Below are 26,618 nucleotides of genomic sequence, written 5' to 3' on the forward strand. Positions count from 1 at the left end.
TTATGACTACTTTCCATTTTAAGAAGGGAGCAACATTAAAATAACTTAAAAAAAAAAAACAACCCAAAAATCTATGCAAACCAGTCTTTGACCTTAGACCGACTCGTAGGAATCACTGCCTTCCACTCTCCGGTCAGATGAAGTCCACTGGGGTGGGGTGGGGTGGGGAATGAGGCAGGTGGTACAAACTGCAGAATTCTAACCTACTGTCCCTTGCCAGTAAGGAGGGCACAATCTCGAATGTAGCATTTACGCTCTATTAGGAAGGAAAGAGCAAAACTGAGTTAGAAACTACAATGTTAACAGTCCAGGTTAAAGCGCTGTGGGTTTCAGCATTTATCTGCAGCATGAGTTCAGGAAGACAATGTTTTTACACCCAGCCTTGGAAATTTACAGGCACTCTGATAACTCTGTGGTTGGCTGCTGCTTCTGTTACCATGGAAACAGACTGCTAAAAATGGGGCATGTTTCTTTAAACTGATCATACCTTCACACAAATTCCCTTCTCCTTTTTGTCAAAAGTTGGAATGAATTTAAAGTATGCTTCTCGTGTATGACAACGTGATGTCAAACCAGGGAGTCTGGTACAGAATGGCAGGAATAACTTTAGTCTGTGCCAGACACACAGAAAGATATTATACATACATGCATTAAAAAAAAATCTCATTCGGTTAAAAAGCAGTAGAAATAAAGTGCATAAAGGAGTAAGTGGAAATATAATACACATAAAAGGGACTTCAAAAGCCAAATCACCCATTTAATTGCCTGATCAGTGGCCATGCAAAGAGTTAAAACAATAATCGCTTTGTTTTTTCAAATGATTTTTACTTGTAGAACCATGCAGGTCCTATAACCCAAACTTTTCTACGCTACATGATTCCCAAAGGAGATGATGCTTATGCTTATTTTTCTTTTAAGGACAATCAAAATTCTATATTCCGCAACACATTAGAATTTTTGTGTGCAGCTTCAGTAGAGGTGCCTTTGGGTTAACACTAAATCCCTCAGTTGGGATTTTTTGCTAATTTCCTAAAATGGGAAAATGCAAGTTAATCTACCTGCTCCCCTTGACTTAAACCAATAAGAAAAAATGCTCTAACGGATCTGCATTCCTGATCCCACAGCTTCTATAGTTTTCTAGTTGAGAAATGTATTATGTTAGCCAACAGACACACTCCCTTGGAAATTTTATGCAGCTGGGAAATCCAGCCTCAGTGCTTCTGCAGCCTAGAAACTGCTTTTTCTTTGCTTCAAACTGGAAAGGATTGCTAAGTAGGACAAATGGAGGGATCTTTCTTTCCCCTTCACGATGTAGATACAATGTGTTCAGAAACTGTCCAGAGAGTTTCACATGTAGCACTCATTTAATCTTCATAACCCCCTCAGAAGGGTATAACAACTCTATCACAGATAAATGGAGCACTTGTCCAAGATCACAGCTAGTGAGGGAGCACCAACACTAATGAGATAAATTAAATGGTATGTCCATAGGATCTTTCTTTTGAAAAGTCTAGCACACAAAAAGAAATATGTCTCGATATATTATTAAGCCTTGGTCATCATACCAAATAATCTCAATAACACTTGGATCACAGTCTGTATCTTATAAGTCTTGTATATTACAATTTCAATAGAAAAAGTGTTTAAACAAAAGTAGAGTGATGTCATGATAGATATCAATCATTAGCGCTGTGAGAGTGCTACAATAAAACAGCAGTCACATGCAGATGTGAAGGTAGTTGAAATGGTCGTTTTGATGTGCCTTTTTCCCTTGAGGTGAAGGGATCAGAGTCAGCAAAGCAGCCCCAGACACTTCTGGTCACCTGTGGGAGAGACCGACCTCCCCTGCAATCACATTCACTTGGGAGACGAAGCACCAGACAGAGGAGCTGCAAACACGGTGGCAACAAAACAGACACACAGCCCCTTCCCTTACAGACCCACAGGCTGCAGGGGGCAATGAACATCTGAAAAACCCACTGTGATAGATACAGAAACTTTTAATCCATTTAGTTTAAGGAAGGGCCCTGACAGAAAGACCTGTGAGAAAGCCAAGTCTGAAGGGAAATTGAAGGATGAGCTGCAGCTGCTTGGGCGTGGGCAGTGCGGTGGGCAGGAGAGCCCTTGGGGAGAGGAGACAGCAGCTTTACCACAGCTCCTGGAGGCTGGATTTTAACTCAAGCCCAAAAGGGGGCCCATTCGAGTGAGAGCAGCAGCACAATTAAGATTCTACCTAAAGATGACAGCCAAGGAGAGGGCGGGATCAGGTTAGCAGCTCTATTGCTACTTGTGTCAAGAGTCCTGAAAAGATTCTATTTGAGCAAATGTATGAGGGAAGGAAACTAGACTTTTGGTGGTGAGCACAACATTGCATTCACAGAGGTGGTTTATAAGGCTGTACACCTGAAACCTGTATGTTATAAAGCAATGCTACTTCAACAAAAAACCACCACATGAGTCAATGTTGGATGAACAAAATTAAAGCTTAAACAAAAAGCTTTGATAAATGTATTGTTTATCAGCTCCCCCCCCCCCCCAGAATAGCATTTTTTCAACACTTGTTGACAAAGATTCTATTTGAGGAAGGGGTCCTGGACAAGTCTGGTGGCTGTGGAGATACAGTGCTGTGGATAAATGGAGTATTTTTGAGGTGGAATTGGATCTAGTAATAGGTTATAAGGAGGTGGGGGAGGAGGGTGCCAAGGACTGCTTTCATTTAGGTGCTTGCAATGAGCCAAGAAGGACATTTTTGAGATAAGAAACCTAGAGCAGTATGTTTCATGGGAAGAGGAGACATGGGGACACAGATGACCACACAGGGTCTGGCGCCCAGGACAGAGCCTGGGCCTCAGCCTGCAATCCCCACTCACTTGGAATGGCTATTTCTGTTATCTCGTCCGTGTGTTGTGAGCATTTTAGCTCCTATACTATTGTTCAATTTCCCACTCTTCAGGCTGTGAGTGGCTTACAGAGATTTATAGCCTTTCGCTTGATGCTGTACAGAGGCACTCAACTTTTTGCCAAATGCGATTCTTTTTTTGTGTGGGGGCTGATTGCAGACTTTATTATTTATTTATTATTTATTTTGATTTATATATATTTTTACATTGCTGTTCATTCTTGCATAGTGTTTGACTTCTCCCCGCAGGGGTAATCCCCATAAAACTCCCACTGCTAAGACACCCATGAAGCATCACCTGCAGCCTCCTGCCCTCTTCCTTCCCCTGTTTTGCTCCCTGACCCTTCCCCTCCCCAGTTGAATGTCTCGGATTTATTGTTTGCTTGCTAGTTTTGTCTTTGAGATGAGTTATTACTAAGGAAAAGTTAAATTATATAATTTCATCTCAAAAGTAGCATGCATCCATAAAAAAAAATCAACTAACGCCTTTTTATGGTTTCCTTCATACATGTATGTCACATGAACTTAACGTACCTTAACTCTACAAATTTGGTTTTTTGAAAGCCTTTGGCGACACCTCATTTGTACAACACTTTCAATTATGAGGGCTGGCAGAAAAGAAATAAGACAGAAATCAAAATAGATGTTGCAAAATTCATATGCTTTACTTAGAGGGCTTTGAAACATTCTTTATTTCAACTGTCAATTTGTTTCTCCTACTATGGCTCAATAAATTTTAGTTGAATCAACAGTAGAGTGGGGATTCCACTATTACATTTGCTCATCTGTTGCTTACTTTAAGGTTAGAAGGGATAAATCAGAAAAAGGAGGCAGCCCAGAGCATTAGGCAACAAGACTAACAGTAAATAACAATCCGAGTAATCAAGATGTAGGGATGTCACACTCCGATAATCAACTGTACACACCTGTCGGCACCTGAACACACCAGTGCTTGCACTGTGGGCCAGCTGCTAATTTAGAGTTGAAATGTCAATTATACTTGAAGGTAACAGTTCAAATATTCTGTTCAAGAAGGCAGAGAAGGGTATAGTATCCTTTAGATGCTTGTTACATAACTGTGTTTATGAAATGCAGAATATTGGGGGTGGGGAGATGCAAAAATGATACACACAGTGACTCTATCTCCAGGAAGCTTCATGGTCCAATAGTGAAGTGAACTGGTCACAGCACAAAAGGTGAAATGCCACACAAAGGTGCAAGTAAAGTTATTAGGAGTGTGCAGGAGAGAAGAAATTATATTTAGCTGATAGGGTCATGTGACTTTCTCCCGGAAGTGGCACGCGGATTGAGTTTTGACTCTGGAGCTGCAGGACTGAGGTGGGAGAGGAGCAGAGCTAAGGCGCTGGGGAGGGCCATGCCCCGCAGTGCTGTCCAGAGGAACCTGCCCATTGAAGGACATGCCTTCCGCCTGCACCGCTTGATGCAGTAGCAGCTAACCACATGTGGCGACCCACAAGCTGAGATGTGGCTAATGTGACAGAGGAGGTGAATAAAACATTTTTAATTTCAATTATTTTAAATTTAAGTGACCACCACAACTAAATGGATAGTGCAGGTGGAATATGAATAATTCCATCTTTAAATTTCTTTTGATTAAGGATATGTACTAGAGGTTTATTTAATCTGTTTTCTCCAAGATGAATTACATCTTGGACATCTCAGATAATGTGTATCCTTTTCAACAGACCAACTCCAGCCGTGCCTCAGTTTTTTACATTTATCTACTCTACTGTTTGGTATTACCATCAACCACACACTGTCACACACTTCCTTCAACTATCCTTCAACAGTCCACACAAAGCAGGGAATACGTTCCCCCAGATCTGTAAATTCTCCCCCCACACCCAAAGCTGAGTCACAACAGAAGGAATCCAAATGCCCAAGTCACTTCCCCAGAGGAGAGGTTAATGGGACAGTTGTCCAATTCACAGTGGATTGGATTGTAAGCAAAAAATACTTTTTGGTTAAAACACTGAGCTTTGGGCCTCCCCTGGTGGTGCAGCATTTGAGCGCTGGGCTGCGAAGCTGCCTGCAGCCTCTGCAGTGCCAGTTTGATCCCCGGCCGCAGGGCGAGGGTCCCACATGGCGCGCAGACCTCTCCTGCAGCCTGCTGCTCCCCTCAAAACAGTCTGCCTGTTCTGTTCCCTGCTCTGGCTCTGGTGAATTCTCTCACCCTCCTGCACTTCTGACTGTACCCAGTGCTTGTACAAATAAATAAATAAATAAATAAATCTAAAAAAAAAAAAAAAAAAAACCCAAAAAACACTAATATTCAACCCAGTTTTGTTTCCAGGGTTTTATTTTTATCATTAGAGAGCCCTGTACAGCAAACATCACTTTCCCCTGTATAAACAGGTATGCTACCATTTTGTTTTTGATGAAATGAGACACACTAGCTGGTAGCACTGATATTAAGATTCACTATCTCAATAATGACTCAGAGTAAGCCACTTAACTGAATTAAGCCATTTCAACTTTAGTCTTTCCCCAAATTCATAATTATTAATTCTTTAGCCATCAAGTTAATGATGTGTAATTTCCTTCTTTACTTGTAGAACCAGAAATTAAATTTAAATCTCATCCATGTTGAACGTAATTAGAAAGTGTTCTAACCCTTTTGTGGACTAGTCAAAAGTTGAAATTCTCTATTGCTGCTTTGACAAAAGAAACTAGTCTAAGGAAAATTCCCTACTTTGAATTCATGACATTTATTGCTAGTCTCACCAAAAGCAGAAAATAATTAAATTCTCAACTCCACACATGGATTGGTATCTGTCAGAAAGTTTGTCTGAGCATCAACAAAACTGTGAGGTGACGTGCTTTATTACTCGAACAACTCCCTGCCTGCGGTTGACAGCACTCACGGGGGCTGACACACGAGCACTTTCCTCTTGACTTTTTATAGGTATGACTAAATTCCCTTAAAATGTCATATAAGCTTTTGAAATCTATGATTATTTGCTTACAAAGCCTGTTTCCGCCCAATAATAATTTTAGCTAACTAGTACTGTCACCGATAGAATTCTAAAATATCCCAAATACAAAGAAATAAAGCAACTACTTGAGAAGCAGAACTCCTTACGAGTAGACACACACACGTCGAAATACCAGTGAGATTAAGTTGTGTGTGATCAGAGCAAAACGGGCCAAACTTAATCCTTCCTCATTACGTGGAAACTCATGATTCAGACATTAGGAAAAAATCTAATATCTGAAGGTTGTTCTTTCAAACAAAACCAAAGCTCAACTTTGCCAAAAACGAGTGGAAAACCAAGAGTGCTGATGTGAAATATAATAAGCATTTTATAAATTAGTGTCATTTACCCAGGAGGCATAAACCACTAGACATTACTAGCTGTCACGTATATGTATGTGTCTCTTGACAAGGCAGTGTGGGATCTCATTAGACCCCAGGGTGTGTCAGTGTTTGAACTGCTATTGTCTTATCAATCACCTTTTCATGGATGGATTCCTCTGGTCCAAGACCCAAGGCATAAAAGCAGATGAAACTCAGCAGTGGTGAGCCCCGGTGTGATGTTCTATGGTTCTGATAAGTGAACACTGGTGTTCAACACAGGTAGTGGCTGTGACATACCAAATTCCAGGAGTTAATCCTGCACAGAAAACTATTTTCATACAACTCCAAATAACAAAGTAGTTTTCTGCCCAATTTTCCCCCCCATTCTAATTAAATCCAGGTCTAATCTTCTTTCAGTGTCACCAACTTTGAGGTAAGAATTCAGCCTTGATTTCTCTTTTTTTTTTTTTTTTTTTTTTTTACCCTTAGTCCACTCTCTAGCAGAAAATGAGTGGAAATACAGTCTGTGCAATTATAAAGCAAAATCCATCAATGCAACTGTGATGATGATGAATTATCATCCAATCCCCTCTGAGGAGTGTTTCGAGTTATAAAAGTTCTCTCCCCTTACTTCTTTATGTCTATGAACTTACTTCTCTCACCATACAGAATATGTAGAATATATTCCTATTTTGTAAATATATACAAGATTTTAAAAACTTAAATTTGAAATACAGGAAAAAGTAACACAGAATTAAAAAAAGGATAACATTGAAGCAGGTATCTCATAAAACACCACCAACTTATATATATTGTTTATCCTCATTAAACACATGAGGGAGTTAAGGCTCAACTTGTCCAGGGGCACGACACTAGTACGTGGTATGCCTGGGATTTGATTTTAAGAACCTCACTCTGGGTTCCTTGATCTTGCTATTTTGACCTCATACTAGCGCCTATGTATACACTGAAAGCATGGTCACAGTTGTTAGGGGAAGACTCTATACATTACGTAGCCATTTCAACTCTATTTTGCTGTTCCTGTTGATAATTCTTCAACCCTGCTTTTCTACTTTTAATACCTGCTGTCTATGTGCCTTATCATACTGTGCTGTTGTGACATCTTTTTATTTCTCCTATTCCATTTCCTTTACTCCCTTAGTTTTTCAAATAGTTTTAGATTTATGGTTTTATTAGTTTAATATTTGAACTTGACTTAAATGATGCATGGATAATTATCCACCTTCTTTTTAAGTTAATGATTAAAACATTTCAGTTCCTCTTAGTGAGTCTCTAGACGTGTCCTAAAAACTCCACTGGTATTCACTTTATAAGAACCACAATAAATAAGGCTTGCTATGCACAAGTAGAGGCGACCCCATTGTTTGGTTCCGGGAAACAGCTATTTATACTTCACTGTGTGTCATCTGTTTCGATCTCGAGAGTTTTTCTAGCCATACCCAGAAGTGGCTCTAGCTAGTCCAACTATTATTTCTTATTATCTCTTAAATCTGTAACAATCTATCAGCACATTCTAATATTTTAAATGTCTACGGGGAAAAAAAGAGGAATATCCTTGTGAAATAGGTTCAAACTGCTACTTCGGCAGATAACTATATTCATCCCCAAGATTCTGGCAGATGAGCAAGAGTGAGCAGAGATACACTATGGTGGGGGGCGGGGGGAGGAGGGAGTAGAATCAAAACAAGGTGGTGGTGGGAATTATATGGGGACTATAACCAAGATGAAAATGCATACATTGTGCAAAAATGAAAAATGATGTAAAAAATACATAAAATTTAAAAAATAATAAAAAAATTTTAAAAAAAGAATAAAAAAAAAGAGTGAGCAAAGAGGCTGGGGGCAGCTAATGGTGGGCATTGAAAGCAGATGAAATGTAAAGGGGTTACTGTGGGGAGTCTTCTTTCCAAAGACTAGAAAAGCAATTTTAAATTAAAGAGGCAAGGGCTGGTGACATTTGTAACTCACATTTAGGAAAAACTTGTTTTCTTTAGATATTGCATTTTCTTAAACTATGGCCTTTGATCTTAGTTGTTATAGTAAAGCTTGTTGGGCATTGGCCTTGCCACACTTGAATATATGAGGGCAGAAATTAGTAGTGCCCACATCTTTGGTCATTTTCTTGAATCAACTTGGGAGATGCCTGTGTAGTGGCTACTAACAGTAACAGACAGTATTCTTAAGCTTATTTTTTCCTTTATACCCCCCCAAAACCATGCAACGCACTTAACACCCCCCAAATGATGCAATGTACACTATAACCAATTAAACCATTTAAAGACATAATTAAAAAAGAGTTAGCTACCTTCCTGGTTTTAAACAATGAAACTCATAAATATGCTGATTGGGAAAAATTTTTTTCCTGCAATTATGTGTTTGTAAACCTAAAAGAAGCAATGTTCTGAATAATATTGAAAAGGAAATGGCCTCTCCTAAAAAGGGTGATGGGAGGGGGGAGGGGGAACTGTAGAACATGAGAAAATAAACAAAATGAACCTGGAGGGGTTTTACTGAAATGAGGACTGGTTTAAGTGCCCCTGCTGTATTAATTATTGCAAAGCCCCCAGAGTTCTGTCAGGTAATGAATCTTTAGTAAAGAACTACCGAGAATAGCAGTTAGCTTTCATTTCAAAGAACTTAGGATGTGAAAGGTACATGAGTGAACAGAGAGCAAACACACGGCATGGTAAGCAGACACACACTCAGCTTGGCTGACAGGAATATGAATTTGGCAATTTTGCCCCGTCCACAGATAGACTGACCTTCCTTGAGACTTTTCTGGTTGCTCCCCTCAAGGCATTCCTTTTCTTTTAATGGCTCGAAATCCCCAGCTGTTAAAATCTCTGGGAAGCCCTGTTGCTGTTTCTTGGAGCTATCGATCATGGTGAGAGGTTTCTGGAGACAGGCAGCATCAAGCAGGAGAAAAGCTCAATTTGCCGAACAGCAGAGGCTGGTGCTCGAACAGGCTGGTCCCTGGGTTCTGGGTCCCTCCTCACAATACCCTAATCACTGGCAATTATGTCTCTAAGCAGCCCCGGGCAGCCATTCCCCTTTACTTCCCAGCTTGACCTGAACACACTCATGCAGCTGGAAGCCCCAAACTCTCCCTCTTCGGAGGCAGAGCCACGGAGCACGATGCTGAAATCCCACCCCTTTTCCCAGCCAGCCCCTTCCCTCGCCATCCCAGCTTCCCCCGCACCGGGGACTTCAATCTGCAGTTTGATGGTCCGAATCATCTGACAAACACTGAGTCAAGCAGTTAAAAATAAATCCTCTAGTTGTTAAAAGAGAAGACTTTGCTGATACCTAAGAAGACAAATTGCTGCCTGTGGTCTCTCCCCGGCTCACTATAAACACAGCCGCAGGCTGTGGAAATACTTTCTATCAGCCAGACAGGCACACTCATTACTCATTAAGTTCTCCAGCTAAACAAACAGCAGTCTCGGGCATCTGAAGGAAGCTGGTCTTATCTCAGCAGAGGCTCCACACTGATTAAACACGCTACTAGCATATCTGGATAAAAACGGGCATTTTGCTACCAAAGTGCTCGTGTGCCACGCTTTTGGCCGCATCGGCTCTGCTTGGAGTCAGTGCTCTGGCAACAGAGAAGTGGCCTGGGATGCAGCCCGCCGTCACCAGCTCAGACCCGGGCAGCAGTTTGCCTTTGTGCCTCTAGTCGGCTGGAGAGTCTCATCGCCATGATTGTTAAGGAAAAATCTCCTCCCCTGTATTAAAAGCACGGACCCTGAGAACTTCTGTTTCCTAAAAGACTTAGCCACCAGCCCAAGATTCATTTCACATGCGCTGTGACAAGACTCCCCTCCTGCATGCACAGCCGCTGTCCGCACACACAGGACTGTGCTGGGAGGAACTGTGAGGTGTGGCAGCCAGGGAGGGTGCAAGCTTTCACAGGCACCAGACACACACTCGCTTAGCTGTAGCCCAAATAATCTGATGTTCCTGACAGTTCACAGTATGCTCCTTTGCACGGAGCTCCCTTTAAGCCCACTAGAGGATTTTAAACAGTAGGCTGAGTCCTCTTCCATGGAGAAACTGTTCTGTTCAATTTTTTTATGTGAACAATATGTGCCTGGAAATATTAGTTCTCAATAAATGTTGTTTGACTGAATGAATTAGAGGAGAGAAACATGCAACAGGAAAACATCTTAAATACTCAGTTCTGAAGAAGTCCTAGATGAGTGACCAAGAGTCATTCACTTTAGATGTATATTCTGCTCCTCACTGTGTCCCTGGTGAATCCTCTCACCTCCCCTCAGACCCCATCACCATTTCTGACCCCGCACCTCTGGCCTACACCCCAGTTCTTCTACACACACACCAATTTTTTAAAATATCCTCTGAAGGAAGTAAACATTCTCTCTCTCTTTTTTTTTTTTTTCAAGATTTATTTATTTATTTATACAAGCACTGGGTACAGTCAGAAGTGCGGGTTGGGAGAGTGAGAGAATTCACCAGAGCCAGAGAGGAGAGCAGAGCAGGCAGAGTGACAAAGTACGCTGCTGAGGGGAGCAGCGGGCGGCAGGAGAGGTCTGCACGCCATGTGGGACCCTCGCCTAGCAGCTGGGGATCGAACCAGCGCTGCAGAGCTTCGCAGCCCAGCGCTCAACCACTGTGCCACTGGGGAGGCCCAGTAAACATTCTCTTTAAAAGATGGGTCCTTTGGTGAGATAAAGGTTTATATTTTTACAGTCAGAAAAATCAGTAGTCTCTGTGGCATTTAAATCCACATGAGGAGTAGATGAGGATTCGTCCCGTCTCCCTGGTTCTGGGCTGGTGTGCGTTAAACCCTGCTGTAGCCACCCTTCTCCAGCATCTCTTGAAAGTGGGATCGCACAACACGACATGCTCCTTGCTAACTGAAATTCCTGCCGAAGCAATTCAAGACATCTAGTGGTAGCCCACACCTCCACAGGGAGAGATAGAGCTCATCACACTTCTCAAAAATGCCCTCAAATGCTCTGCTCTAGTTCTGACCCTACGGCCTTTGTTCTTCTAAATTAACTCTCCTGCACCTTTAAAGGAGTAAGAATAAACACCATTTTTTGGGGAGTACATTCTTTAGGTCACTTTGTTTTGTGAAGTTTATCTCACTTGACCCCCTACAGTGCTGTGATGGCCACGACTATCTATACATTATCAACATCTCACAGACCAAGACCAAAGTCATAAAGGTTTTAAGTGGCAGGCCTGGAATTTAACCAAGGTGTTAGTTCTTGAAAACCAAATCTTTTCTCTATTGCATCGCTGCTGTCTGCTAGCATATGTTCCGTTTCCAGGCTTTAGTTTGATCTTGAGACCTGCTTAAAAGCAGAGGCCACAACCTGTATGGCTCATAATAATTCTACTGGTGAGGGAGAAGGAAGCCAAGATAATCCTATTAGAATGATTTTTATGAAAGCATTTCAACTTTTCTTGAAATAGTAATAATAGCAGCAAGCTTATTTAGTACTAACTATGTGCCACATTCTAAGTGTTTTTCATATATTATCTTATTTATACTGTGAGTTCAATATTATTGTCCTGATTTCTAGCTGACAAAACAGGTCTGGGAAAATCAAATGCTTTTTTAGGGGTCACATATCTCAGAGAACAGTGGCTGAGATTACAACAGGCAGCTTACTTTGAGGACCTACATTCTTAAATACTTCGCAAAAAGAACAAAAAGTAAACCCCAACATTCCCCCCCCTTTTTTTCCATTAAGTTGCTTTTAAAATCCTGCCCAGGGCCTCCCAGGAGGCGCAGTGGTTGAGCGCTGGGTTGTGAAGCTGCCCGCAGCCTCTGCAGTGCCGGTTCGATCCCTGGCTGCTCCCCGACCACCAGAGGAGGGTCCCGCATGGCGCGCAGACCTCTCCTGCCGCCCGCTGCTCCCCTCAGCAGTGTACTTCGGTCCTTCTGCCTGCTCTGCTCCCTGCTCTGGCTCTGGTGAATTCTCTCACCCTCCTGCGCTTCTGACTGTACCCAGTGCTTGTATAAATAAATAAGTAAATCTAAAAAAAAAAAAAAAAAAAAAAAAACAAAACCAATGGAATGTTTAAGAAACCTTTAAAAATAAAATAAAATAAAATCCTGCCCAGGTTTTTAGGCTTTAAGTTTGGAAACTTGAGTAGATATACAGTTACCTGAGTAGATATACAGTTACTTTAAAATGGTTGTGAATTGAGTTGAATGTGTTAAAAAATTAAACAATTCTCTTTTAAGGATCTTTTATAAGTTGATTACATTTGTATCTAATAAATATAAATCTCAGTAGGGAAACACATTGTCCTGCCGGGGGTTTATATCAAAAGTTTTGTCTCTGTAGTTTAAAAGGAAACAATTTCTCTAGCAGTGAATATGCGTGAAAGAACATTTATTGTGCTATTTTTAAAATCTGAAATAATTTCAAATTCACAGAGCATTTTCCCCCTGAACCATCTGTGGTAGGTTTGCCATGATAACTCTTTACCCTAAATGCTCCAGTGTATAATTCCTACAAACAGGATATTCTCCTATAAAAACACAATATAACCATTAATATCTGGAAATTAATACTGGTAAGTCACTACTGTCTAATCCACAGATTCCACTCATGTTCCACCTCTTGTTTCAACAACCTTCATAACAAAAGGATCCAAATCAGGACAACATATGGCACTGAGTTATCAAGTCTCTTCAGTTTTTGTCTACTTTGAGTAGTTTCTTAGTTCCTTCTTGACTTTTCCTTGAAATTTAAAGATTATGGGTCGGTGATTTCGTAGAATTACCCTCAATTTGAGTTTTCTAATGTATCTCATGATTAGATTCAGGTTATGTATTTTTGCAGGAATACAACAGAAGTGACAATGTGTTCTTTGCATCCTAACAGTTGGTACCCAATTCAGTTTGTCCCATAGCTGATGATATTTATTTTGACTATTTAAGATGGTGTTGGCCAGTATTTTCCACTGTTAGATTTTTTTTTTTTATCTTTGTAATCAAGTGTTTTGTGAAACTGAACTGTTTACCACAATCATGGCTGTCAAGTGGTGATTTTGAAAATTCCATCATTCCGTCCTCATTTACTAGTGGCATATCCCACTTTATGCTGTCTATTTATAACATCTTAGACTCATGGACTCCTAAATTCATGTTTCTATCATTATTCGTTTTGATGCTCAAATTATCTCAGATTTGGCCGGGGCGGGGGGTGGGTCTTTTTAAGCTGGCTTCAGCTTCTTACTGTCATGGCCCTATCATTCTTTGAGTACATTCTTACCTTCTGGCACAAGATATTCCAGGCTTATCTTTTACTTTTCCTGTCCACTGAGAAACCAAGGTGTGCTCCACTGCAACTAGGGTGTCACTGTTCCCAGGCCTTCCCTATAGACGGAGCTGGGGAACATGTCTGAGTTTAAGTGCTTGTGTGTATGAAAGCAAACAAAAAACACTTACATCTCTCTACATAATACAGATGTAATTAGGGATCTATATGTATTTAAATATATAGGTTTATATATATATTGAAAACCATGAATTCACTTGATGCCTCCATTTCCAATCCAATTCAAGTTCACGTTCATTCTTTCTCTGTTCTGTATTTGCAGCCCTCTTCGCCAGTAGTGAGAATCTTGTCTTCCACAGTCTCTGCTACTCCACCTACGGGTACCCTGTTCACCCCATTACTGTCACTCTGTAGCCAAACTTCTGTAGATGTCTCCTCACCCCACCAAGGCTGAAGCCCTGCACTGCTCCCTGCTCCCACGCCCACAGGGTAGCTGCCTTGCTCAGCCCCAAATAGTGTCTTTTGGGTTGAACTAGGGGTGAAGGGGGGGGGGGGAGACTTGCACTCTCCGTGTAAGAGAATCCACAGTTATCACGTGAACTGCTTTCCAGTAGGTCTGCCTTTGTTCCTTACTCTATGTGTTACATCATCTTCAGAGAAATTTGGCTCTATTGTCATGAGTGACATTTAACTTCATATGATAGGGGATTAAAGTCACTTCAGCTATAATAAATCTGCTTCACAGTGTTTGTGTGTACACACTCTCAAAAGAGCTGTTTTTGTATGAAACAGATGACCATAAATCAAGTCAATTTTCCCACTACTCCAAGCACAGACACTTAATAAGCGTGAGAAAAACTATGACTTAGAGACTAGGAACAATCCAAGAAAGACTTCAGGGAATTAAAACAGAAACAAACATGGCTCAAGGGACTTATACAAAAACTTGGCAGAGTCAACACATGCTTACGAAAGTGCTGATAAAAAAGATTATCACTGTGATGGTGCTGTACTTCAGAAAGGAAAAACCTGAGAATATTACCAACTGGGTAATGTTTCGGCAGTGTAAGAACACTCAAGACTAATAAAACAGTTAGTAAGAGGGTGCAAAGAGACTGCTGAATATTGAGCCACACGTCCGTGCAGCATCCGTCACACTGCCATGCACGCACGATAGCGGGGAGATGCCCCTTTCTTTTCGTCTTCCAGGCCTTGGTACTTTGTAACAGGTCCCCAAGTAGCCTCACCCTGAAGCATGTGGGGGCTACACAGGGCTTACTTTCTCACATCCTGAGCCACAGCGTCATAAAAGCTACACAGTCAGTGAGATTGGATGTATTTGGTGAGAAAATGTCAGCGTAGATCACACCTAAATATTTTTCGTAAGGATACATAATTTTAGTAAAACACATATCTGACCTTTACTTTTTTCCTTAACTTTGCAAGCACCACTGTAAAGATACTGTATCTTTAGGTAATTGTTAAATGGCGGTGGTAAATCCCAAGCTCAATTTAATAATCCTGATTTTTTAAAAAGATTTATTTTATTTATACAAGAACCGGGGTACAGGCCAGATGTTTGGGAGGTGAGAGGATTCACCAGAGACACAGAACAGGTAGACTAACCGAAATACACTGCTGAGGGAAGCAGCGGGCGTGACAGGAGAGGTCTGCTCGCCATTTGGGTTGCTCCGAGGCTGGTGGGGATTGAACCGGCACTGCAGAGGCCACCGACAGCATCACAGCACTGCGCTCAACCGCCTGTGCCATCAGGGAGGCCCATCCTGATACTCTTGTTTTTTCTTTCGTCAAAAAGGATAAAGGATAGTCTCTCTGAAATCAGTTGGTGTACTTCAAAAAAACTTGATTTTTTATCACCTCTTAAATAGAGAACACACAGCACTTCAGCGGTAAAAAGATGAACAAACTGGCCCCTCTTGCAATGGAGAGGGATAACTTTTTCTGAAATTTCTAAGGTAATAATATTTTGAAGGAAAGCATCAATCATTTGAGCAATGAAGGATCCCTGTGTCACTGAACACGACGACAGGGCAAACAGCCCTCGAGCGATCTGGCTTGTGATTTGCACTTCCCAGCTTTTGTCCCACGACACAGACATGACTGGCTGGGGTGGCGTGACCCTCTTGTGTTTGCTTTGTTCTCCTGAAGGGGTGAGCTGCAACTCTAACTCTGGCGAGATTTTATAGGATGGGAATTTCACATTAACCTCTGCTCATCCATGGGATGAGCAAACAGCAGGTGAGATGGGAGGACGTTTCAAGCTCGCCTCAGTTGGGCTCCACACCATAGTGATGTCACCCAGTCCCTGTGTCTGGGCGGCATGTGAGACACGGGGACGTGTCTCCTGCCCACACCTTTCCTGTGGCAATCACAAGATAACACTTTATCAGCTTAGAAAAGTCATTCAAATCCATTCTCTATCCCTAAGCTCAACAGTTACTCATAAAAATGGACAAACTGGCTGGAAGATTTGCAGCAAAGGGCCTCCCAAAGATTATGTATCTTTAGAGCAGTCGTCCTCGATTCTCAGTTGCAGACTATAGGAGAGAATGAACTGACTGCAGCGTTGTAGATTCAGTGCAGACAAAAGGGAGGAGTGCAAAGTCAGAGGGTCAAATCCTAGCAAAGACTGGAAAGCACATCACTAAGTTGTCAGTGTAATGTTGCGGTCAGCACTCGTCATAACAAGAAAACTGTCTAGAATAATGTTTCTAGATCCTTTTTACAACTTCATCTCTATATTCTGCTCCCCTTTTTATTTTTCTTAAAGATTTATTTATTTATACAAGAACTGGGGTACAGGCCAGAGGTGCGGGAGGGTGACCAGAGACAGAGCGGGGACCAGAACAGGCAGACCGACCAAAATACACTGCTGAGGGGAGCAGCGGGCGAGACAGGAGAGATCTGCTTGCCATGTGGGTATCTCCATGGCCGGTGGGGATCAAACTGGCACTGCAGAGGCTGCAGACAGCTTCACAGTGCTGCGCTCAACTGCCTGTGCCACCAGGGAGGCCCTGCCCCCCTTTTAAATGTAATTTTTTCCCTAATCATTTTCCATGAAATTTTACCACAGATCTACTGCATATGTGCTTAAAAGCTGTGAGTGTATCTGTGCCTTACATATATAGAGGATGATTTTTGCCCATTCCAAGAACCAAGTTTTGCCCCTGTTGAGAATGATCACTATTTAAGAGGAAAAGTCAATTATGTTCCATTTTGGTGAGAAAGAAATAGTAAAACAGTAAGACAATAAAAGTGAACTGTATGTAGGAAACCCTCAATGAGAAAATAACAAATGTTCACCATCTGTGATAATGATTTTTTAGATCACAAGTAAATTCAGCTGATCTTTTAGGATCTTCAGCTAAATCAAACTGCTTCATATCCCCTGATACACTGAGATTTCCTTCTCTTTATTCAAGTTTTTTCTTTTGCTCGCAATGAGTTGCAGTCTCCGTCTTTTCCAGATGCTTTCCAGGATATCTCTCAAGACCCCAAAGTGTCAGGTCATTTTTCCTCTGTACTACCTGAGCACTCAGACACCGTCACAGAAGGACTGTGTGCTGTGGCCTTGTGGAGATGAGGAAGACGGGGTCAATGCGCTGGAACATGGCATCTCCGCGGTCACTGAGTTCACCTTCTCAGTAACTCTATTTACTACTATTGCCTCAGTGGGCAGCGAGAGGTTAGGTAACTTATACAGCTATGCAGATTTTAAGAAGGCATTTTTAACGTGGGCAGGAGGGTTTCAGTCTGCACGCTTTCCCCAACAGGCCCTGTAATAAATTAAGCCCTAACACCCAAAGGCAACCACAGTATTGAATGATTTGACTTCTCTCCTGTGTATCTAAAATGGCAATGGTTTGTCTTCCCTGGGAGAACTGAGAAAATTATCAGCCAAATCACGTTTGTAGGGACTGATTTCCTTATAGAACCTTGGCTGAGAAAGACTGAGTGCTTTCAACTACTCCCCTATGCTTTCTCTCAACACCTTCCTGGATACTTTACAGATTCCTACTAGCCCTTTCCCAACTTAGTAAATTTTATAATCTTTATGAGCTGGAACTACACCTCGCTTATGGTTTTATTTTTTTAAAAGATTTATTTATTTATTTATACAAGCACTGGGTACAGTCAGAAGGTCTGCGCGCCATGTGGGACCTCTCCTGCCGTGCCCGCTGCTCCCCTCAGCAGTGTGCTTCGGTCCTTCTGCCTGCCCTGCTCCCCGCTCTGGCTCTGGTGAATTCTCTCACCCTCCCGCGCTTCACAGCCTGGCACTCAACCGCCGCGCCACTGGGGAGGCCCTGTGGTTTTATTTCTTAGGAGGTCTACTTCAATGTTTTAAAGATTTATTTATTTATTTATATAGGCACTGGGTACAGTCAGAAGCGCGGGAGGGTGAGAGAATTCACCAGAGCCAGAGTGGGAAACAGAACAGGCAGACTGACGAAATACACTGCTGAGGGGAGCAGCAGGCATGGCAAGAGAGGTCTGCGTGATATGTGGGACCCTCACTGGCAGCTGGGGATCGAACCAGCGCTGCAGAGGCTGCAGGCAACTTCGCAGCCCAGTGCTCAACCGCTGTTCCACCAAGGGAGGCCCTAATCCAGTGTTTTTATCATGCTCTCAAAGTCAGTTTTCTCTTTAAGTAAATTCTTACATTCACTCGTCCAGGTTAGGTGATCAGAATCTTTCTTATAACAAATAAGAACTAAAATTACCTATTATATAGTTTTTGGTTGTGTCTGACAGATTTAAAAATCAATGTTAGCAAGGTATAAATACAATAAGATACACTGATTTGAAGTGTACAATTCAGTGGGTTCTGATGGAAACATACATCTGTAAACTGGAGGTCATTTACAGCAAAGGGCTTCCCAAAGATTATGTATCTTTACATTTCAAGTACAGAACATTTTCATCACTCCAAAAGTTTCCTCTTGCCTGTCTGCAGCACATCCTTCCGCCACACCCAGCCCTAAGTAATCACTGATCTGCTTTCTATCACAATAGTTTCTCTTCACTAGAATTTCAAATAAATAAAATCATACAGTATAGTCTTTTGCATTTGAAGTCTTCGTGAGCATGACAATTCTGAGATTTACCAATGTTACTGCATGTATCATTAATTGGTTCCTTTCTATTACTAAGAAGTAATTCACTGTGTGGCTATAGCACATTTTGTTAGTACACCACACTCATCTGTTGATGGACATTTGGGTAATTTCTATTTTTGAGCTACTATAAATAAATCTCTATGAACTCATATGTATAAATCTCTGTGTAGATATTTATATTCCCTTCTTTTGTATAAAGACTTGATCATATAGAAGGTGGTATGCTTAACTTTTGAATAAACAATGTTTTTTTTTTAAATACAGCCTTACTGGTAGTTTTATTTGTAATCTCCCAAACTGCAAAAAACATCCATCCACAGGTGAATAAGTAAATTTGATATATACATCCAACGGACTACTGCTCAGTCATAAAAAAGAATTACATACAATCATGTGGGTAAATCTCAATATATAATTATGCTCTAATTATGAAACACACACACACAATTTATAAATTTTAGAGAATGAAAATTAACCCACAGTGACAGAGAGCAGATCAGTACATGTTGGAAAGCTGTGGTAGAAAGAGTGTTAGGATACAAATAGGCATGAGAAAAATTTTAAAGGTAATGAAGATATTATATTGGTTGCACTGATATTATGTAGATCCCACAGGTAGGTGTGTGTGTAGGGGTGTGTGTGTGTGTGCTGAAATTTCACTTGAATTCAACCTGAACACTATAAATATGTGTGGTTTACTGTACATCACTTATACTTTAAAATATTAAAACAAAGGTACTTGTGGGAGGAGACAAAATTCCTTTAAATAATATGGCAACACTGAAATAGTCTCTATTATCTACCAAAGCTTTAATGTAGTAGGGGGTCATTTACCTGGGTGTCTAAACTCCAAAAATTACTGAGCATCAGCATTGCTTTAAGGAATATTAAACAAAACCAGCCAATCTATTCAAGGATTAGAACAAATCCCATGTGTAATAATATGATGATTTCTCATGGGCATGCTGGTGGCGTGACTTGGTGGACTGTGAGTCACAGGCCTACCCGACTTTGGTGGACTGACATGTTAACAGATAAGAATAACGAATGGTGATCCTAAACACACAGAAGATACATGGCAAAGACTGACATCTTCATCTTCTGTTGCTAAAAAACATAATCAGCATTGAGAATACAACAGCTAGGACTATGCACAAACAACACAGTCACTGTTACAGAACAGACTGGAGATGCACAGGGACCCTGTCAAAAACATGACTAACAGGAAACTAATCTGTCACCCTAAGTACAATTGAGGTAGACAACACATAAGAACATAAGAGAGGCAAGCAAGAGTCATTATGCCATCTTACTGATACAGTGAACTTTATACCTTGATGATAGAGAAGGCACATCCTCATAATAATCACAAAGTTACCAAAAAATACTGTCATTGCAATTGAATAATGGTAGAAATGATTAATTTAAAAAATTTAAAAGTCCTGTCTATCTGGAAATTATGACATCTATTATCTCATAAAAAAGAAGAAAAATACAAATTAAAATGAAAGAATTTCTTTAAAAAGTTTTATTTTTGTATTTCAGAATCTATGGCATTTATTTAAAGCAGCAATTAGAGAAAAACTCGTATTCATAAACCATTATATCCAAAAAATGAAAGTAAACTATGCCTAAGAGAAAAAAAGTTAAAAAAAAAAAAAAAGAGCAGAGCCCCATGGAATGACAGCATAAGGTCTATCTAACGTACACTGAGTCCCAAAGGAAGACAGAGAATGAGGCAGAAACATATCTGCAAAATCAGTACCTAAGAATTCCCCAAATTTGATGAAATACATGAACTTAGACATAAAAAAACAACAACTGACAAACCACCAGAAGGGTAAATTAAATAAACTGCCTTCAGATTCACAATAAACAGTTCTAGACCCTAATAGTAGAGAAAAACCCCATTATTAAAGGCTGTGAAAAACCCTTGGAATAAACTTGATAAATGTGTAAAACTGAAAAACACAGGAGTAGGCTTGAACAAATAGAATGGCAGCTCTTGTTCTTGGTTAGGATATCACATCACAAAAATGTTCATTTTCTCTAAGTCAATTTAAAATTAATGCAGTCTCAATAAAAAATATCAACAAAATTTTTAATGGAGCTAGACAAACTGATATTTAAGTTCATATGGAAAATTACAAACACTGAAGGCAAGCCAAGAAAACATGGGGAAAAAAGCCATGTAGAGGAGAGAGGAAAAGACTTCTTAGACAAAAATAAACTCCAATTAGATCAGGAATAAAACTGCTTTTAAGAAAAATCAACCTATTTGAGTATTATAAATACATATTGAGAGAATTGTTCTATAACCTGGGGTATAGGAAAAAAATTTTTTTATAACTATACCTCCCCTAAATCCAGTAAAAGACTGGTAAATGTGACCACATTAAAAGAAAAAGCCCCAAAGCATTAAAGAGGAAGAGCTAATACCTCCCAATATATAAATACTACTTTTTTTTTTTAAAGAGGTCTTTCTTTTTAAGATTTATTTATTTATTTACACAAGCACTGGGTAGTAAGAAGTACGGGAGGGTGAGAGAATTCACCAGAGCCAGAGTGGGGAACAGAACAGGCAGACTGATGAAATACACTGCTGAGGGGAGCAGTGGGCATGGCAGGAGAGGTCTGCGTGCCATGTGGGACCCTCGCCGGCAGCCGGGGATTGAACTGGCGCTGCAGAGGCTGCGGGCAGCTTCGCAGCCCGACGCTCAACCGCTGCGCCACCAGGGGAGGACCCATAAATAATACTCTTAAAAAATTAAAAATAACACATAGGGCACTCTCTTCCAAAAAAATATTCTGAAATGACCCTTATACGTATGAAAAGATGTTCAATCCTACTCATAATTTGAGAAAAGCAATTAAAATGATAACAAAATACCAGATGGCAAAAATGTACTGCAACACATTCTGCTGGGGTAGGGGAAATAAACAGTCTCATGCTTTGCTGATTGGAATGAAACTGGAGGCACTACTTTCTCAATATTCCTCTGTGAGAGGAACTTGGCATTACCTAACAAACCACATGTGCACTTATCTTATTTATTTATTTATTTTTTAAAGATTTATTTATTTATTTATACATACATACATACATGCATACATACATACATACAAGCACTGGGTACAGTCAGAAGCGCGGGAGGGTGAGAGAATTCACCAGAGTCAGAGCAGGGAGCAGAGCAGGCAGAAGGACTGAAGTACACTGCTGAGGGGAGCAGCGGGCAGCAGGAGCGGGCAGCAGGAGAGGTCTGCGCGCCAGGTGGGACCCTCCTCCGGTGGCTGGGGAGCAGCCGGGGATCGAACCGGCGCTGCAGAGGCTGCGGGCAGCTTTGTAACCCAGCACTCAACTGCTGTGCTACTGGGGAGGCCCTGCACTTATCTTTTGACCAGCAGTCTCATATTTGAGTTTACCTCAAAGATATCTCCAGCCTTATATAATGGCATATGCCAGAAGTTATATACCATACGATTGTCTGTGATGGCAAAATAATGGACACCACTTAAATGCCCATACATAGAAGATTGGTTGAATAAACTATGGTACATTCATACTGTGGAATATTATACAGCCATAAAAAGGGATACGGAAGATCTCTATGAACTAGTATGAGGAGATCTTCCAGATATGTTAAGTGAAAAAGCAAAACAGTATCGTATCTCTTATGTATGACAGAAGGGGAATAAGTAAATATTGCTGCTTATTTGAAGAAAAAAATGCAAGAAAAGACAAACTAGAAATTAATAAAATTGATTACCTTCAGTGGGTGAGGAAACAGGGTAGAAAGGAGAGAGGGAAAGGAAGCAAATAGGAGAAAGGTAGGCAGTGACACTTCTCTGAGGACATCTTTTTTGTATAGTTTGGACTTCAGAACATTGTTACTATATCACATGCTAAAGATAAATTAATGGAATCTGAAAGGATGAACGAAAACCAAACTTGAATGTAAACATGACAAATGAACCCAACTTCATTTCAAATAAGTAACAATGAAGCACTGAAGAGGGGATAGAGGCAACCTTAGCAATTCTGCACACAGTATTTTGACTACATAAACTTGGGGTAAAGAGAAAAACAATGTAAGGAAATATTCAGTTCTAGTTAAAAGCTATTTTTATAACAGATTTAATGAGACACAAAGTTCTTTATTAAGATCATAAAGTTCACCTGTTTAAAGTGTAGTATACACACACACTAGTATGGGTTAGCAATTCTGAAACTACATCATGTATATTCTAGAATTAAACATAAGAAAATATATCGTAGATGAGGGAAGCAGGGTTTCTCACAAACACAGAAAAGGGGAAGGCCAGAGGGAACCCTGGTGATGCTGGGCTAAAACTGGAGGCACTAGTAAGGATGCTTGATTTGTTACCTACGGCAACACAGATAGACAGGAATAGATATACGTGTGTGTGAATAAACACATATTTCCTATTTCTGTCTACTGACAGGATCTAGAAGCAGTGAACAAACAGTAGCAATGAACACATCTAGTTTCCAAATCGTGGTTTATAAATACTCCATTAAAATAAACCAGACTTCAGAAAAGGAGATTCCAGGACTTGGGCAGGAAAAGTACAAGTTGATCCTAGAACATCTTGCTTTGCCAGGAAACAAATAAGCACTCCAAGAACAATGGGAACCTGCGAGAAGGACATAGACACCAGCTTCAAGGAGCTCCCACTGGCCAAATCCAAGGCAGTGTGAGCATCAAAATTAACAGTAATAGCAAATTACTATAAATAGATACTATTATTTACTAATACATAGAATAAACCAAGGTGCCATGATTCCATACAGATAGAGATTAATAGATAAAGGGTCCAGACAGATGTTATCTAAAAAATATAAGGAACGACAGAATTGGAAATTCTCCACTTAGCAATTCCCAGCATAACTGTGTAGGCAAGAATTTCTAATATATACTGAAAGTATTTAGCACAGGTGAGATTTTGATGAGGAATAGTGTATTTATACAACGTGAAATACTTCCTCACAACATACTTATTAATTATAAAATTGCAAAGGGGAAAAATCTGGAAGACACCACCTCAACCACATGACCTAAGTCACTATATCAGCTGCAGACCACGACTGCTCGTGCCTCTGAGAGGACACCGCATCCCCTCTGTGGTCTTCCTGCTGAACGGTGTGCCCTGATCTGGTCACAAGGAACTAAGATGAATGCAGATTGTGATTCCACAAAGTAACTGAGCTGTGCACTTCAGAAGTGTAAAAAAAAAAAAAGAAAAAAAAAAGAAAAAAAGAAAGAGGAAACAAAAAAGAAAAGAAAAAGGAAAGAATGAAACTAAAGAACGGTTCCATTTTAAAAAGATTGACAATTAAATTCAACCTGCGGTTCTTGACTGGATTCTGAAACTGGAAACATTTTTGTTTCTTTTGCTATAAAGGATATTACTGGGAAAACTAGCATAATGTGAATAAAGTGTAGGATTCGTAAGTAATATTGCATCAGTGTTAATTTCTGATTTAAATAATTATACTGTGGTTATATTCTTACTTTTAGGGACATAGGCCAAAGTATTTAGAGGTAAAAAGGCAATTATGTCTGCAACTTACTCACGAATGGTTTAGGGAAAATACTATGTATAGATATGGAAAGTGTGTAAGAAAGCAAGAGTGATTAAGACATTAACATTTGGGGGATCTGGATGAAGGATATACAGAAAGTCTTTGTACTATTTTTGCAACTTTCCCATAAGTCAGAAATTATTTCAAAGTAAAATATATTTTAAAACTCACCATACTACATTTTAGATCGGTGCTTTCCAGTGTATGAAAATATAACCCAACTTTTCAAGTACATAAGAATGCTATGAATAATGTCAAACACAACCAATAAAAGCATAAGTTGATATCACTGTTCTAGAAAGTCACTGGAAATATGTTCAAGAATCCTGGAACACAACATCTATAATTTTTTCTAATTAAAATTCTGGAAATATGATTTACACGTAATGCTATCCATCTCAGCATTAACTATGGCTACAAAGTCCAGGACATGATCTTAATGTTACTCTATAAGGGGGGATTAAATTATGGCATGTATATGTCAATAAACTGTACAGCCATGGATATAATGGCTTTTAAATTGAAATGAGTGGATGACTGCTGAGTAATATTCCATTTTGTATATGTACCACATCTTCTTGATCCAGTCATCTATTTTTGGGCATCTGGGTTGTTTCCAAAGCTTAGCTACTGTAAATAGTGCTGCTATAAACATAGGGGTGCCGGTGCTCTTTGGAATTGATGTTTCTGTGTCCTATGGGTAAATACCTAGGAGTGGAATTGCTGGATCATATGGAAGCTCTAACTTTAGTAGGTCCAGAAATCTCCACACAGCTCTCCATAGTGGTTGGACCACTTTGCACTCCCACCAACAGTGCAGGAGAGTTCCTTTTTCTCCACATCCTCACCAACATTTGTTGTTGCTAGTTTTTATAGTATGTGCCATTCTCACTGGTGTAAGATGGTATCTCATGGTAGTTTTGATTTGCTTTTCCCTGATTTCAAGTGGTGAATATTTTTTCATATGCCTGTTGGCCATTTGCATTTCCTCTTCAGAGAAGTTTCTTTTTAGCTCTTCGGCCCATTTTTTGACTGGATTATTTTCTTTGTTTTTGTTGAGTCTCATCAGCTTTTTGTAGATTTTTGTGATCAGTCCTTTATCATTAGTGTTGTGTGCAAAAATGTTCTCCCAGTCGGTGGGGTTTCTCTTTGTTTTGGTTATTATCTCTTTTGCTGTGTAGAAGCTCTTTAATTTGATGTAGTCCCAGCTGTTTATATTTGCCTTCACTATCGCTGCTTTGGGTGATGTGTCTGTAAAGATGGCTTTGAGGTGCATGTCATATAGTGTAAACTCATGCAATTTGCAACAACATGGATGGAGCTGGAAGGGATCATTCTCAGCGAAATAAGCCAGTAAGAAAAAGAAAAATACCGGATGGCCTCACTCATAGCAGGAATCTAGAAAACCTAAATAAGGGACCAGGAAAAAGAATAATTATAAGAAAGAAAAAATCAAAAACAACAAACAACTATAAACCAGAGACACACTATGGGGGGGTGGGGCAGGGAAAGGAGGGATTGGGGTCAAAATAAGGGGGGGGGTGCAATTGTATGGGGAATATAAAAATAAAAATTAAAAAAAAAAGAAATGAGTGGATGATTACAATGAACCAATGAAGAAAAAGGTAATTTTGTTTTCAGCGGAGTATATAGTAATGTGGAAAAATGTTCAGGATAAGAGGACAAAAAAAAAGGCCATAAAAATATATGTACAGTGTGATCCCCATTTTGTTTTTCTAAAAAACTGTATGAGTTTAAAAAAAAAATCAGGACAAAATACTGAGTGTTGGAGCTATTTTTCTGAATTTTAGAATAAGCACATATTATACTTAGATGGGGAAAGAAAACCAGTAAGAGATCTCCTAAAGTACTTGAATTGGTAATCCAATCTCTGCCTTCTCATTGTTATAGTCTGAATATAATTCACTTAAGCAAATTTTAAGGTATTACTTAAACATATTCTTCTATTATAAAAGGAGGCAAAATAGCCCTTGAGAAAATAAATACTGTAAAGCATTTCTACAGATTTAAAATTGAGAAGAAACAAGTAAGATATTTCATCATATCTGTCAGCAAATCATTACAGTCTGCTTCTTTGCAAAATAGTATTTCCATACTGCATGTGATTAGGACATTGTTCTGGGAAATGACTCTGAAACATTACACACTATCGTCATTTTTTATGTATTTGGCAAGTTAGTTATGCCTGACATTTCTTTTAAAACATTATGAAGCCATTTGAAAAGAATTAACATGATTACCAAAAAAGAAAGAAAGAAAGAAAGAAAGAAAGAAAGAAAGAAAGAAAGAAAGAAAGAAAGAAAGAAAGAAAGAAAGAAAGAAAGAAAGAAAGAAAGAAAGAAAAAGAAGGAGG

At 40.0% G+C, this 26,618-nt stretch overlaps 1 protein-coding gene across 5 annotated transcripts in view; it reads right to left on the minus strand.

The window, feature by feature from the left end:
- Positions 1–26,618, minus strand: part of MRTFB (myocardin related transcription factor B) — a gene marked incomplete at both ends in the record, with an annotated part of 98,567 nt that overhangs the window by 49,733 nt on the left and 22,216 nt on the right. The window contains one exon of one of the 5 annotated variants that reach the window (XM_084249206.1): positions 9,002–9,137. The exons of the other annotated variants lie outside the window; for them this stretch is intronic. Within the exon in view, the coding sequence (XP_084105332.1) occupies positions 9,002–9,122 (121 nt within the window). Of the gene's footprint in view, positions 1–9,001; positions 9,138–26,618 lie in introns of those variants that run through there. 5 annotated transcript variants of the gene reach the window in all.

The sequence above is a fragment of the Talpa europaea genome, assembly GCF_964194135.1.
Source record: "Talpa europaea genome assembly, chromosome: 12".
Lineage (NCBI taxonomy): Eukaryota > Metazoa > Chordata > Mammalia > Eulipotyphla > Talpidae > Talpa > Talpa europaea.